The following is a 14,273-nucleotide window of genomic DNA, read 5'->3' as shown; positions in this document are numbered from 1 at the left end:
AAAAAAAAAAGCTCTGTTGTATATAATACACCCCTGTTGTTCATCATCTGCCAGTTGATGGACATTTGAGGTTGTTTCTACTTAATGGCTATCATAAATAATGCTAAAGTGAACATCCCTGTAGTTGTTCATTCACAGGGTAAACAGTTCTGTTAATTTTCGCTTCATCCATTTTGGGGCTCTATTTTCTCTTTCTATAACCATGTTTTCTTAGTTTATTGACTTTTTAAAAAATCACTCTTTCTCTTTTGTCTAGTGATGGAACTGCCCCAACGCTATTTTGGTTACACTTCGCATAGAATAACTTTTTCCATCCTTTTACTGTCAACTTCTTTGTGTCTTTATATCTAAAGTGAGGCTTTTTAAAAATCCAGTCTTTGACATTGATGGCAGCTCTCCTGCCTACTTGTGGTTATGCAGTTAACCTCCCTTTTTTCTAATAAACCTGCTCTTTTAAAATGTCAAAAAGCCCAGGCTACCACTTTATTTAATAGGAGAATTTAATCAGTTTATGTTTCATGTGATTACTGATAAGGGTGTTGCTCTCTTTTGTGTGTGTTAGGTGTTATGACCCTTTAATTCCTGTATTAATGCATTTTTTTCATACATCTGGAATGTATTTTTTGGAATTGATTTTGCTTGTTTAGTGCCATTTTGGTTCATTTTTTTGCTTCATATTTTAACCCTCCTAGTGGTTATCGTAGGGATTACTTTTAACACATTAACTCTAGCAATCCGCTTTGAATAATGAAAGTTTGGCTGCAGTAGTCTACAAACACTGTCATCTCTTTTTCATATGGCCCTATGACATCTCACATTTGTATGGGGCTTATGGGTCATGGGCACAATATCCTCTAGGGCTAGCTCAGATAGCTTATCCTATTTCCTTATGCCTTCCATCTACAGGCAGTTTACACTGTTTGACAGTTAACCACTTTTGGGGGGACCCACTGGTTCCCAGTTGGTATCTCTCCTCAGCACTAATTTGATTATCTGACCTGGAGGTAGACTTCAGTAGAGTTTTATGGCATGTGAACTTATCAATGCTTTAGTATGTATTCTGTTATTACAAAGGTCAAAACCTTGTATGGGAGGTGTTTAACATCTTAAAGCCTGAGACCTCTGCTAGAGCAGACAGAATGTTAGGGATAGTAGGGTTTACTAGAGCAGGTTTGAAGTGTTCAGATTTTAAGGCTGTACACAGCCAGGCAGTATAGTTTGGGATTGTTGATCTGTCTTTCCAGGGGTCAGCAATGAAGTCAGATCACATTGCTTACAGATTACTTTTTTTTAAAAAAGATTTATTTATTTATGCATACAGAGCTGGGGTACAGGCCAGAGGTGCAGGGGCACCAAGAGCCTTCACCAGAGACTGAGTGGGGAGCAGAACAGGCAGATCGAGGAAGTACACTGTTGAGGGGAGCAGCAGGCGGGTCAGGAGAGGTCTGCCATGCCATGTGGTCTCCTCCGGGGCAGGTGGGAATCGAACTCATGCGGAAGTGGCTTTAGCTTCTCAGTGTAGTGCTTTAACCCGCTGTGCCACCAGAGAGGGCCAACTTACAGATTACTTTTATCAGACCCTGGATAGCTGATTGGGATAGACTTGGGTCTTTGTCTTGGGCCTTTTCCACAGCCCATTCCCATTCTTAGAATTGGTAGGTTTTCCCCCCAGTCAGCAGTGAATTGCCCAGCATCATAAGTATTTTGTCTTGTGATTGGGCTCAGAATGGATATCAATGACCTATAGCATGCAAAGAGAATAAGACTGGAAGATCTTGGCTTTCATTCCTATAGTGAATGATGCCCAGTCAGCTCCTGATAGCTTCTCTCATTCCCAACTCCCTAAAAAATTGATATTCCTCCTCTGTGTATATCTAGGCTCCCATGTACCCAGGGATTTCCCTCCTCTCTGGACCAAACCTTCCTATAACTAGAATAATTCAGTATGTAAGGGATTGAGCCCCCTCCCATCCAAGTGACTTGTGGGCTCTACCAGAGGGCAGTGTATGGTGAGAAGAAATGCATTCACTCCTCATATCCTAGCTTCCCTGACTATATACCTCGATATACCTGGCTATTTGTTGGAATTTGATAGTTATAATAAAAGCTCAGCAGGATTATTGTTGTCCTTTGAATTACAGGTTGAACTGACCAGGGCATTTCATTCACTTCATCATCAATCACCACGACCTGCTTATCTTTGTTCTACTCACTTTTCCAGGAATTCTACTTTTTTTTCCTTTTCTTAAGATTTGTTGCATACAGACCTGGGGTGCAGGCCAGAGGTACAGGGGTGGTGAGAGGATTCACCAGAGATAGAGTGGGGAGCAGAGCAGGCAGATCTACAAAGTATACTGCTAAGGGGAGCAACAGGCGAGAAAGGAGATGTCCTCCTCGCCATGTCGGTCACCTCTCTGGCCTGGGATTGAACTCATGGTGAAGTGGCAGTAACTAGCTTTGCACCCATTGTGCCACCAGGGAGGGCTGGATTCCAGTCAGCCTTTGTCACAAGCACCTGCAATTTAATATATAACAGTGTGAATTCTCCTGGCTTTGTTATAGGCACATATAGCTCTCCATTTCTTATCTTTAGAATTGTTTATATTATCTTGTCTGCTACTGGTAAAGCTAGTAGAGTAGTGGATATCCATACACCTCTAACTTTAGCTCTTTTTCTATCTTTCTATTTTTGAACTTCAGATTCTTACTGGGCATGAGTGATAAACTGAACTGCCCACAGTAGAGGCAGCATCCTGTGATAACCATTTGTTTCCATTCTTTGCCACAGTGTACCATGCAGTTTCTTAAACAATGGCATTAGGCCAGCTGGTGTTTTGGGGGAGGCACACTACTCACAATGGCTACAACATATGGGCCATACTTAACACAAAGAGATCAGTTGCCAATCCAAGATTTCCCTTGCCTCTTTCCCAAGAACCAATTTCTTTGATTTCCTCACTGACTCACCAATGGTTGAGGCTTGAAACCTTGAAAGCTTCTTCGGGTAAAGTCTGAAACTGATCAGTTTAGACGGGGCAAGGAGAGACAGAAGAAAAGTGCAGGCACTCCGAATTAGTAGAAGAGAGGCTTACTAAGTAAGGGAACTTGCATAACAAGATTTCTCATAGTGGCTGGAGGATGAGTACATCTCTGCCTTCTACCAGAATCTTCAATGTTTACGTAGAGGTCTCAACTGAACTTAGTCACGTAGACTGTCCAGATGATTTAACATACTGTTCTTTCATTGTTGTGTGCTTGAAACTGGCTCCCACTGTTGGACTGGTGAACAGAATATACATTCCAGGGATGGGAAGGAGTGAGGAATCTCCATTTGCCTGGTTCCAATTTTGAGGTCAACCATAGTTGCATCCTCTTATTACCGCTAAAACCTTCTGTGTTGGCTTTGGTGATTAATAGATGTGACTGGTAATCAAAAAACACAATCCTGATTTTGGAGGACAGGTCCTCATTGACCAACCTGACCCCAGGTAGTGCCATCAGGAATATTAGCACCAGTAACAATGGTTCCCAGAGGATTGTCAGGTGAAGGATGGAGCAAGTTTGCTAAATATGGAAGTTGAATAAAATTTACCTGCCTCATCATGAAACACTCCCCTAGAGATCTCAGGACTCCAGGATTCTAAAATAACTGACTTAAAAAGTTCCTGCTAGCTCAATAGTTATTTTAGTGGAGGTATGGATTTTTAGACTTACTGTTACATCATCTTCTGTGCTGCCATTCAGCTTATTTTAAGCACACATATTTTAAATGTACCTTTCCAATACAACTATTTTGAAACTAATTTTTGACTTTTAATAGTTTTCTAAGTTTTGCAAAATGTATCTTAAATGATTGCACTATACTTCAAATTATAACTTTTAATTCTAGTAAAATAAACTTTCCTCCAGTGTAATTCCACTTACTGTTACTGTTAACATGTCTTAGATGTATAAGCCCAAAAATAGTGTTATAATTGCTGCTTTATACAAGCTTGCTTTTAAAGTAGTAGGAAAAGAGGGAGCTATATTTATGCATATTGTATGCTTAATTACATATTTACCATTTTTAGTATTCTATGGGTTTGAATTACTGCCTGGTGGTATTTTCTTTCATTCTAAAGACATCCTGAGCTTGCGTGGGCAGCAATAGCCAGAGTTAAAGATGTCATAGGTTCCTCCTGTTTTATCTCAACTTAGCAGTATCTTATTAATAAGTACATCTTAGTTTATTCATATTTGGTCTTGTTTTGGAACCCTGAAACTCTGTTTTTGACAATTTTGTGCAGTCTTATACTTGTTTTCTTGGGTCAGCAATTAACAAACTCTTTACTGTAGCCGGAAGTCCACTTAATATTATTTGCAAAATATGGAAAATTTTTTTGTTCTGGTAAAACATACATAAAATTGGCCAAAGTAATTATTCATAAAATATGGTTTGGTGATATGAAGTAACACTCATGATGCTCTGTAACAATCAGCACTATTCATGTGCCTTTTCACTTTGCTAAGCTGAAATGTTATACCTTTCAAATAATTGTACTCCCATAAACCCCTCATCCTAGCTCCTGGGAACCACTGACTTGATTTTTACTAAGTACCTCATACTGATGTGGAACCATACAGTATTTCTTTTTTGTGATTCATTTATTTCACTTAAATGGAATCTCAAGTTTTCTCTGTATTGCTGCATGTGATAGAATTTCCTCCCTTTTTAAGGGTGAAGAATATTTCATTTTACCTATATACAAGATTTTTATTATGATGTCCATTGATAGCCGTTTGGTTTGCTTCTGTATTTTGGCTATTGTGAGTAATGCTGCTGTGAGCATCAGTGTCCAGATATCTCTTGGAGACCCTGCTTTGCATTCTTTCGAGTATATACCCAAAAGCAGTGGAACTACTGGATCATACAGTAATTCTCTTCATACTTTTGAGGAAGTTCCATGCTATTTCAGTGACTGTAGCATTTTACATCTCACCAACAGTGAACAAGGGTTTTTTTTATGTCCTTACCTTGTTTTCTGTTTTTAAATTGTAGCTATCCTGATGTGTCTGATGTGGTATCTCATTATAGCTTTGCTTTGCATTTCTCTCTGGGTTGGTGATGTTTGTCTAGAGGAGACTTGTAATAATGAAGGGAAGTGTAATAACAAAGGATACCTTCTTCGAGACTTCTATGATCAGCACAGAGCCCTCTGTTTGCAGGGTAGTGTCCTATCTTCCTTCCCTGACCTTGAAACCTCCATGCAAGGTAATCCAGGAACAGATGCATACTAGCTTTCCTTGCAGCTGGGGGTGGGCAGTGGGTATCCGCTACTATGCAAAAAGCTGAAATTGGTAAAAATTAACCACAATTTGCCTTCCGAAGCCGTAAACCTTCAGTAGACCCAGAGTTCCAAGAGTTCTATTAGACAGATTTTGCCGGTGCAGTTGTTGGCTCACTGGGGAGACAGATTCCTGGTGCTTGTCACGCCACTGTCTTCCCAGAATCCTCTTTACATAACTTTTTGTACTGCCCTGAGTTAAGGTGTAATAGAAATTAGACTCAAAGCCAGGGAAAGGCTTAAAAGTAGACCTGTTTCTCTTAAGCTGATGGAAATGAGGGGAAGGAAATAATCTGGGGCTAGGTCAAGGAGACATTGGCTCTTACCTCACATGAGTCCTCTAGGTCTAAATCTTGTTTATCCTAGGAGGTGGCTTGAGGCTTGACCCTTTATTGTCACTGTGGAGGTTTTCTGGTTCTACTTTCCTCTTCCCTATATATTCTCTAGTGTGGGAAAACATTGATGACTTAGTAAAATAGCACCTGCCTCTTAGCCTTTCCTTGTAGTTACTAGAGCTGCCTGTAACTCTGTGGAGTCTGTGAAGGGGTTCTTTCTAGGGGTCAGGGCTCCAGCATATCTGCCTGAACTTTTCATTATTTTAGCCAGCTTTGTGCAGACAGGGTTGCTCTGCCTGTGGTACATTAAAGTTGGGATAAACTGATGGGATTATCTGAGCTCATGTCTTGGTGGAGATTTTGGGGAACCACCACCAAGGAGGGGAGAAGAGTGAGGGATCAACTTTTAGGGTAGAAATTGTGCACATAATTTTTTTCTTTTAAAGATTTATTTATTTGTGCATACAGAACTGGGGTACAGACCAGAGGTGCAGGGGTGGTAAGAGGATTCACCAGAGACAAGAGTGGGAAACAGAACAGGTAGATCGGCCAAGTATACTGCTGAGGGGAGCGGTGGGCAGGTCAGGAGAGGTCTGCCACGCCATGTCGTCACCTCTGGGGCAGGCGGGGATTGAACTCTTACAGAAGTGGCTTTAGCTTCTAAGTGCTGCGCTTTAACCCGCTGCACCACAAGGGAGGGCCCTACATATATAATTTTGAAAGAAACTACTGATTAGGTCTCTTGCCTCCAGGATAGAATTTCTGTGAATAAATGCCAAATTCATTTCATTGTTGCATTTGTCTTTCTGCAGAAAATGCCTGGAACACCTGTGTAACCAGATACCTTTTTCTTTGTGTTTTGGCAGAGGAATGTCACAGCATCAGGAGTCATCCCTCAGATTTCTCTGATCATGGGCCCATGTGCTGGTGGGGCTGTCTACTCTCCAGCCCTAACAGACTTCACATTCATGGTAAAGGTAAGAAAGAAGGATCTGTTCTTCCTGCTCTTTAAAGTTGTACTGTATCTTACCTGCAATAAAAATAATTTCTGATGCAGATCTGGGTTCTCATTGGCTTTTTATCTGGGTTCTCATTGGCTTTTTGCATACTAATGATTAAGTCTTAGGGAAAGAAGCCTTTGGCATAAAATTTCTAGCTTTTAAAAAATTATTTACTTTTGCATACTGAACTGGAGTACAAGTCAGTGGTGCAGGGGCGGTGAGAGGCTTTACCAGAGACATAGTGGGGAGCAGAACAGGCTGACTGACAAGTACACTGCTGAGGGGAACAGCGGGTGGGTCAGGAGAGGTTTGCCGTGCCTTGTGGATCACCTCTGGGGCAGGGATCAAACTCGCGCTGCTGCTTACTTGCAGTGCTGCTTTCTAACCCATTGCGCCACCAGGAAGGGCCCAAATTTCTAGCTTTTTAGGGTGATTCAGAGGAGAATATGCTTGTGTGCTTAGTTGGTGAGTGTTTTTCCTTGTAGATTTGAACTGCACATGATTTTCATGTTATCAAAGGATCCTAACCTCTGCCCAGACAGATGATTGTTTACTTGATCCTAGTTAAAAAAAATTCTCATGGAAGACTTTTCTGTAATTAGTTTTTTTATTTTTTTGGAAAGTTCTTTCCTTTTTAAAATTGATCTAACTTTGGCTTATAACTTATCTAGGCTTTTGCTATATAACCTAAAAAATCAGCACCTGTCATGATTAATAACAAAAGTCTAGTTTTCATTCCTCACCATACAGTGATCCTTTCACCTAATGACCCCCTCCTGCCTCCTCCTTCCCTCTTGTAACCACTATTTTGTTCCATTTATTTAATTTTGTTTTTGTTTCCCTTGGCCTTTGGAGACATATCTACAAAGACGACATTAAAGCCAATGTTGAAAAGCTGATCTGAAGTATATTCCATGTATTTTATAGCTTCAGGTCTGCAGGGTAGTGGTCTAGTTTCCTTCTTTTCTATAAGCTGTCAGGTTTCTCAGCACAATTTATTGAAGAGACTTTCCTTACTCCATTTATATTCTTGACCTCTTGTTATGATTTATTGTCAAAATATGTCTAGGTGTATTCCTGGACTGTTAGTTCTCTACCAATGATCTGCATGTGTTTTTGTTCCAGTACTATATTGTTTTTGTTACCATTGCTTTGTAGCATAGTTTGAAGTCAAGGAGTGTGATTCCTCCATTTTTCTACATCTACTGAAATGATCATATGATAGTCGTCTTTCATTGATGTGGTGAATTACATTAATTGATTTGTGAATGTTGAACAATTGTTTCACCCCTGGAACAAATCCCACTTGCTGATCTCTGATCTTTTTAATGTATTATTAAATTCATTTTGCCTAAAGTGATCTTGAGGATTTTGCATCTATCTTCATTAGCTATATTGGTCTAAACTATTATTTATTTATGTTCTTCTTTGGTTTCAGAATCAGGGTAATGTTGATCTCATGAGTTAGTAAGCTTTCTCTCTTCAATTGTTTGGAAGAGTTTGTGAATGATACTAGATATTCCTTGAAAGTTTGTTAAAACACACCAGTGAAGGTATCTGATCCTTGCTTCTGTTTTTGGAAGGATTTTGATTGCTGCTTAAATTTCCTAACTAGAATTAATCTTGTTGATTTTGTTTCTTCCTAATTCAGTTTTGAGAGGTCAATGATTCTAAGAATTTATCCATTTCTTCTCTCTTCTCCAATTTGATGGCATATAGATGTTCATAAAGGTCTTGTATGATTCCTTTTTTTTCTTAAGTATTTGTTGCAATTTTCCCTTTTTTTTCTTAGTGAGTCTAACTCCGGGTTTGTTAATTTTATCTTTTCTGAGAAACAGGTCTTGATTTTGTTGATCTTTTGTATTTTTTGAATCTATTTCATTTATTTCAATTTTATAAATTAGATTTTTTTTCTATTTCTAGTAAGAATGATATTTGAAGTTTGATATGAATTGTATTGAATTTATAGGTTGCTTTATATTGTGTGGAGATCTTAACAATATTAATTTTTTGATCCACTACCATGAGAAAGCTGTTTATTTGGTCCTTCAGTGTCTTTGATCAAAATTTTAGTTTTCAGTGTACAGATTTTTTACTTCACTGATTAAATTTATTCTTAACTATTTTACTGTGTTTGTTATTGTGAGTAGATGGTTTTATTTTTTTCAGATATTTTGTTCTTAGTATTTCTATATTTTCTTAGTGTTTATATTCTGTGTGCTCTCTTATAATTTTATTTTATTTTAAAAAATGATTTCTTTATTATGCATACAAGAACTGGGCTATAGGCCAGAGGTATGTGGGATGGAGGGGGTAGTGGTGAGAGGATTCACCAGACACAAACTGGGGAGTAGACTGACTGAAATACACTGCTGAGGGGAGTAGTGGGTGAGACAGGAAAGGCCTGCTGTGCCATGTGGGTCAGCTTCCTGACCCGGAATCAAACTTGTGCTGCAGTAGCCGCTGATAGTTTCATATTGCTGAAACTTAATCTCCTGTGTCACCAGGAAAGCCCCCAGTTCTGTGTTTTCATCTTAAGCAATTCCATGCTCATGCAGAACTTGAATAAAGTTTCCACTTTAGTGTCTTCTTTTTTTTTCCTTGGCTGCTGCAATTTATCAAGCTTTCACCTATATCTCGTCTTCCTTGTATTTAATGAATGCAGTAAAAATGCTAATAGACTCCTGTTTTAAAGGACTAGACAGGGTAACTATAAAACTCATATGATATGGTAAATACTATGTAAAAATAAACATTTCTTGAAGGAAGTTTAATAAAGGACTAACCCTGCCAGCTGATAATATTAATAATTGCAGCTTTATATTTTAATAGACTTGTAAAGAAATAAATGTGGGGAAACAGAATTGAGAAATAGATCTAAGTAACTTTTCATATTTAGTTTATTATGAAAAGGATATTGTTTTATTCAGAGCCAATTAATGTCCTTTCTCATACCGAAGACACCAGCAATTCCATCACTAAAGTCACTTGACATTTCTCAGTTCTTATATGACCATTTGCTAGTATTTGACCTTCTTCCTCTTTGAAGTATCAGTGCTTCATCCTCTCCTGAATCTTATCACATGTTTTTTTCTGTATCCACTGAAATGATCATGCAATTGTCTCCCCAATCCTTGGCTCTTTCTTGAATGTGGTGTGTTACAATGATATTTATGTGTCGAACGACTCTTGCATTTCAGGAAATAATTCCATTTGGGTTTGGTGTATGATTCTTTAAAATGTTGAACTATGTCTGCTAATATTTTGTGAGTATTTTTGTGCCAGTATTCATGTGTGATATTGACCTGTAGTTTCCTTGTAGCATCTTGACTTTGATATTAAAATAACATTTAATTCACATATTCTTGGATTTTTCATTTTCTCTTATTACTTCTAGCTTTATTACACTGTGAATGCATGTCAGTTTGTATGATTTTGGTCTTTTTAAATTAATTTATTTAAAAGATTTATTTGTGCCTACAAGAACTGGGGTATATAGGTCAGAGGTATGGGGCAGGGCAGGGAGGCAGTGAGAGGATTCATCAGAGACAGAATGGGGAGCAGAACAGGCAGATGGATGAAGTACACTGCTGAGGAGAGCAGCAGGTGAGAGAGGAGAGGACTGCTGTGCCATGTGGGTCAGCTCCCAGGCTGGGGATTTAGTTCAGGCCACAGCGGCTGATGCTAATTTGATAGCACTGAGACTTTAACCCCTGCACCCCTGGGAAGGCCCTTTTTTAAATTTATTAAGGCACATTTTACAAATTCTCTCTAAACAATACTTTGATCTACTCCTCCATCCAGATGCAGTTTGGCTAGTTGTCTCAGTAGTGTCCTTTATCACATTTCCTTTCCCCAGCATAGTTTATTTGGGGATTAGATAATGCATTTACTTGTCTTATCACACTTATCCCCTCTACTCTGGAACAGTCCCTCAGACTTATTGACATTTTTCAAATACATAAAACAGTTATTTTATAGATTCTCAGTCTGACTTATCTGATAGTCCCTCAGGATTAGATTCAGAGAGGTATCCCATTTTATCAACAACATATGTGATGTTGTATCATCTTTTGGTGATCACATCTGGACACAGGAGGTGTTCATCTGCCCTTCATTGGTGATACTAATTTGATATCTATTCAAAGTGTTGTCTGATTTGTCCTCTACGTGATAATGATTTTTCCTTTCAGGGGAGATGCTTTTAGACCATTAATACTGCTCCATTAACACATTTTTCTCCTTGGTGTAGTACCTATTGATGTTTCTTGTTTGACCAATCTTTATAACATTGCTGTTACCAACTTTCCAGGAATAGCCTGCTTTTCTTGGGCATTTGTTTACTTCACTGACTTAGTAGTATGATTTCATGGAATTCCTGTTTTATTCCCTAACTTATATTCATTACTATCATTTTTATGCTCAAATTGTCCTTAATTTAGCCAGTGGGAATCCCTTTAAACTGGCTTCTGTGCCCTTTTAATATAAGGTCCAATGTCAAACGTATACTTCATGGGTAGTGTATTTTGGTTTCTGAGAGCTTTTTCCTTCCCTTAACTCATGAGGATGGTTTCTAGTTTTTAGTAGCTTTATTCTTTTTTACATTAATGTTTATAATCCAGTTGGAATTGATTTTTATATATAATATGAAATAGAAATTAGCTTCATTTTTCAAAATATAAATGACTAGCTGACCTAGAGTCTTTTGTTGAAATGAGCATCCTTTCCTGCTCTAGATACCACATACGGCATGATCTACTGTCCATATTAAGAGTTTTCCACTGAGCTCTATTGCTTTGCCTTTCTTTCTTTTTAAATGAAAACATTTTTACTTTTACATAAGAGAACTGGGGTACAGGCCAGAGGTGCAAAGGGTGAGAGAATTCACCAGAGAGAGAGTGGGGAACAGAACAAGTGTATCTACTGAATTATACTGCTGAGGGGAGAGTCAGGGGAGATAGGAGAGGTCTGCTGCACCATGTGGTCACCTCCCTGGTCAGGGCTTGAACTCATGCTCCCATGGCTTCCTTTAGCTTCATTGTGCTGAGATTTAACTCCTTTTACCACCAGGGAGGCCTCCTATTGTTTTGCTTTTCTCTGTGCCAATCCCACACTATATCAATTAAAATGACTTTATGACAAATGCTGATATCTGTAGTCTTCATGTGGTATGGGATGTTCTCCTTGTCCATTTATATTTCCACATTTTTAGAGCTATCATTGAGAGTTTATTGAAGTGATAACCAGTGTATACATAAGTTGTGCAATTTGAGCTTTGATGCATGTGTACTAAAGTCATGACCACTACGTGATAATGAAGTTAGCCATCACCCCCAAAATCTTCCTCAAGTGTCTTTGTCACCTGGCCTTCCCTTGCCTCCCTGCCTTGTCTTTAGGTAGCCGTTCATCTGCTTTCTGTCATAGCAGTTTAACCAGCATTTTCTAGGATGTGCACTTACACAAAATACATACAAAAATATATACTCTTTTGGGGTTGGGAACTTGCTTCTTTGTCAGATAATTATTTTAAGATTCACCTGTTCATGAACATTGACAGTTTTGGACTAACAGCGAAATAATGCTATTGTGAGCATTAATTCAAGACTTTATATGGAATATGAAAAAAATCTTTCTAGATAAATTTTTCTGGCAATTTTCCAAGCCATGGCATCGTAAAATAAAGAGTAACACAAAACATACACTGGTCTATGGACCACTGTATATAAAAGCAACTATCCAATAGAAAAAAATGTAAGCAGTAAGCTCACAGAGATGACTGTGCTGAGGTATTTATAGCAGAATTGCTTGATATTGGAAATTACTGGGAACCTAAGTGAGCATTGATAGGTGATAGTTATTCTACTGTGAAGTGCTCTGTAAGAAGTTTTGGAACAGTGAGTACATAGGATACTAGAAAAAAATATTCTTATATATGCATGGGCATCTCTATAAAGAGAAAAGATGATAGTGATTGCCTTTGGAGATGGAAATTGGAGACCTGGAAATAGGACTGAGATGTAGACTGACTTTCCACGGTCTATTGAAGTGTTTTACAATATGCCTTTATTTAGTAAATCAGAAACTAAGAACTAAAAGCCCATCATTCTTTCAAAAAGCCTAAGCTTTGATTATTATTATTTTTAGGTGACTTTTCTTTATAAAGTGATGGGTGAATTTTAAGTCAGTTGCATCCATCACTGTGCTTCAGTTTCCTTCATTATTTTGGGGAACAGTGATAATTGTAGGCTTTCTTGACTCATTCTTTAAACAGAATTATTTATGCATAGCAAGCTCTGAATAAGGTCCAGCTGTTACTGTGCTGTTCAGGTGAGTGATCCTGAAATGTTAGTAACACTGTAATAATTTTTGCTAAGGTAGGCACCATGCCATTGAAGATTTTTTTTAACAGTGAAGCAGGGAAAATCTTGCATCTTTAGTTTGATGGGCGTCTTTGAACTGCTTCCTAACCTGCTTCTATTCCATGTTGCCTGCCTTTGTCTTCTTGTGAAAGCTAAGGTTCCATTGAGCTCTAGTGATCTGAGATTGACTCTTCTGAAATTCTCTGATTTCAGGACACCTCCTACTTGTTCATCACTGGTCCTGATGTTGTGAAGTCTGTCACCAATGAGAATGTTACCCAGGAGGAACTCGGTGGTGCCAGAACCCACACCACCATGTCAGGTTAGAGGCCTCCAGGCTCACCTTGCTATGTTCCAACTCTGGGAATAGGGCACTGGCAAAAGGAGTGGTGAAAGTAATTTTAAAATATAAATTAACAGGATTTGAAATGACAGGTTTGAAATTTTGTTATGAAAAACAGTATTGCTAATGCTTTGAAAAACAGTATTGCTAATGCTGTGAGAGTCTTTAAAATTTTATAGCTGACTGAAATAGTTTTTCTAAGAAGTATCTACATGTATAAATAGGATCTATACATATATCTGTATAAAACATGGACCTACATATATGATATGCATGTTCAGATACATACACACATAATTATCCTTATACAAATACTGTATTTCACTGTGATGGTTTTTTTAATACAGTGCTGCTTTTGTCTTAGAGTACATGAGTTTTACTAGTCACATTGTATTATCCAGGTGCACTTGAATGTGGTGGTCATGGCTCAAGTATTTGTGAACTTGGGTCACAGTTCTTTATGCAGAGTATGGGGTTTATGAAGTGCTTTGGAATTGAAACAAAAGTTAACTCTGTATTTGGAAAAGTCTTAGCATTGATGAGTGATGATGCATTTGCATCATCACTATTGGACTAATGATTAGAATTCCTAATTATTTGGGGGGGAGAACACCAGCAAGTTGTGAAAAGGTTGCATACTTCTCACAACAAACAATGCAATTGAAGAGGGGAGAAATTCCCTTTTTGAAAGATTTCAAAACAGCAACTCATGTGGGCTGATTCACGCACCAAGATGTACTGTATTTAAGGGTCATTGTTTACCTGTCACCATTTTTTTCATCGCATATGGGTAATCGAGTTGTGTCTTACTATTGGTGAGGTCTTAGATTTGATGAAAGATATTTTTGTTTTTTTTATTTTATAACAGCTTATTTTTTTTTTATTAAAAAGTTTATTTTTACATCATTTTT

The 14,273-nt window shown here is 38.1% G+C and overlaps 1 protein-coding gene across 4 annotated transcripts in view; it reads left to right on the top strand.

The window, feature by feature from the left end:
• PCCB (propionyl CoA carboxylase, beta polypeptide) overlaps window positions 1-14,273 on the top strand; it is a 65,543-nt gene that overhangs the window by 11,123 nt on the left and 40,147 nt on the right. For all 4 annotated transcript variants that reach the window (XR_001145444.1, XR_001145443.1, XR_001145442.1 and 1 more), the window contains exons 6-7: window positions 6,526-6,636; window positions 13,233-13,341. Coding sequence is in view for 1 of the 4 variants with exons in the window: in XM_004682178.2 (XP_004682235.1) it covers window positions 6,526-6,636; window positions 13,233-13,341 (220 nt within the window). In the remaining 3 variants the exon portion in view is untranslated. The remainder of the gene's footprint in view (window positions 1-6,525; window positions 6,637-13,232; window positions 13,342-14,273) is intronic.

This window comes from Condylura cristata, unplaced genomic scaffold (assembly GCF_000260355.1).
Source record: "Condylura cristata isolate star-nosed mole 26May11 unplaced genomic scaffold, ConCri1.0 scaffold00014, whole genome shotgun sequence".
NCBI classification, from domain to species: Eukaryota; Metazoa; Chordata; class Mammalia; order Eulipotyphla; family Talpidae; genus Condylura; species Condylura cristata.
Note: the sequence above shows the minus strand (reverse complement) of the source record. Positions and strands in the feature narration are given on the sequence as shown.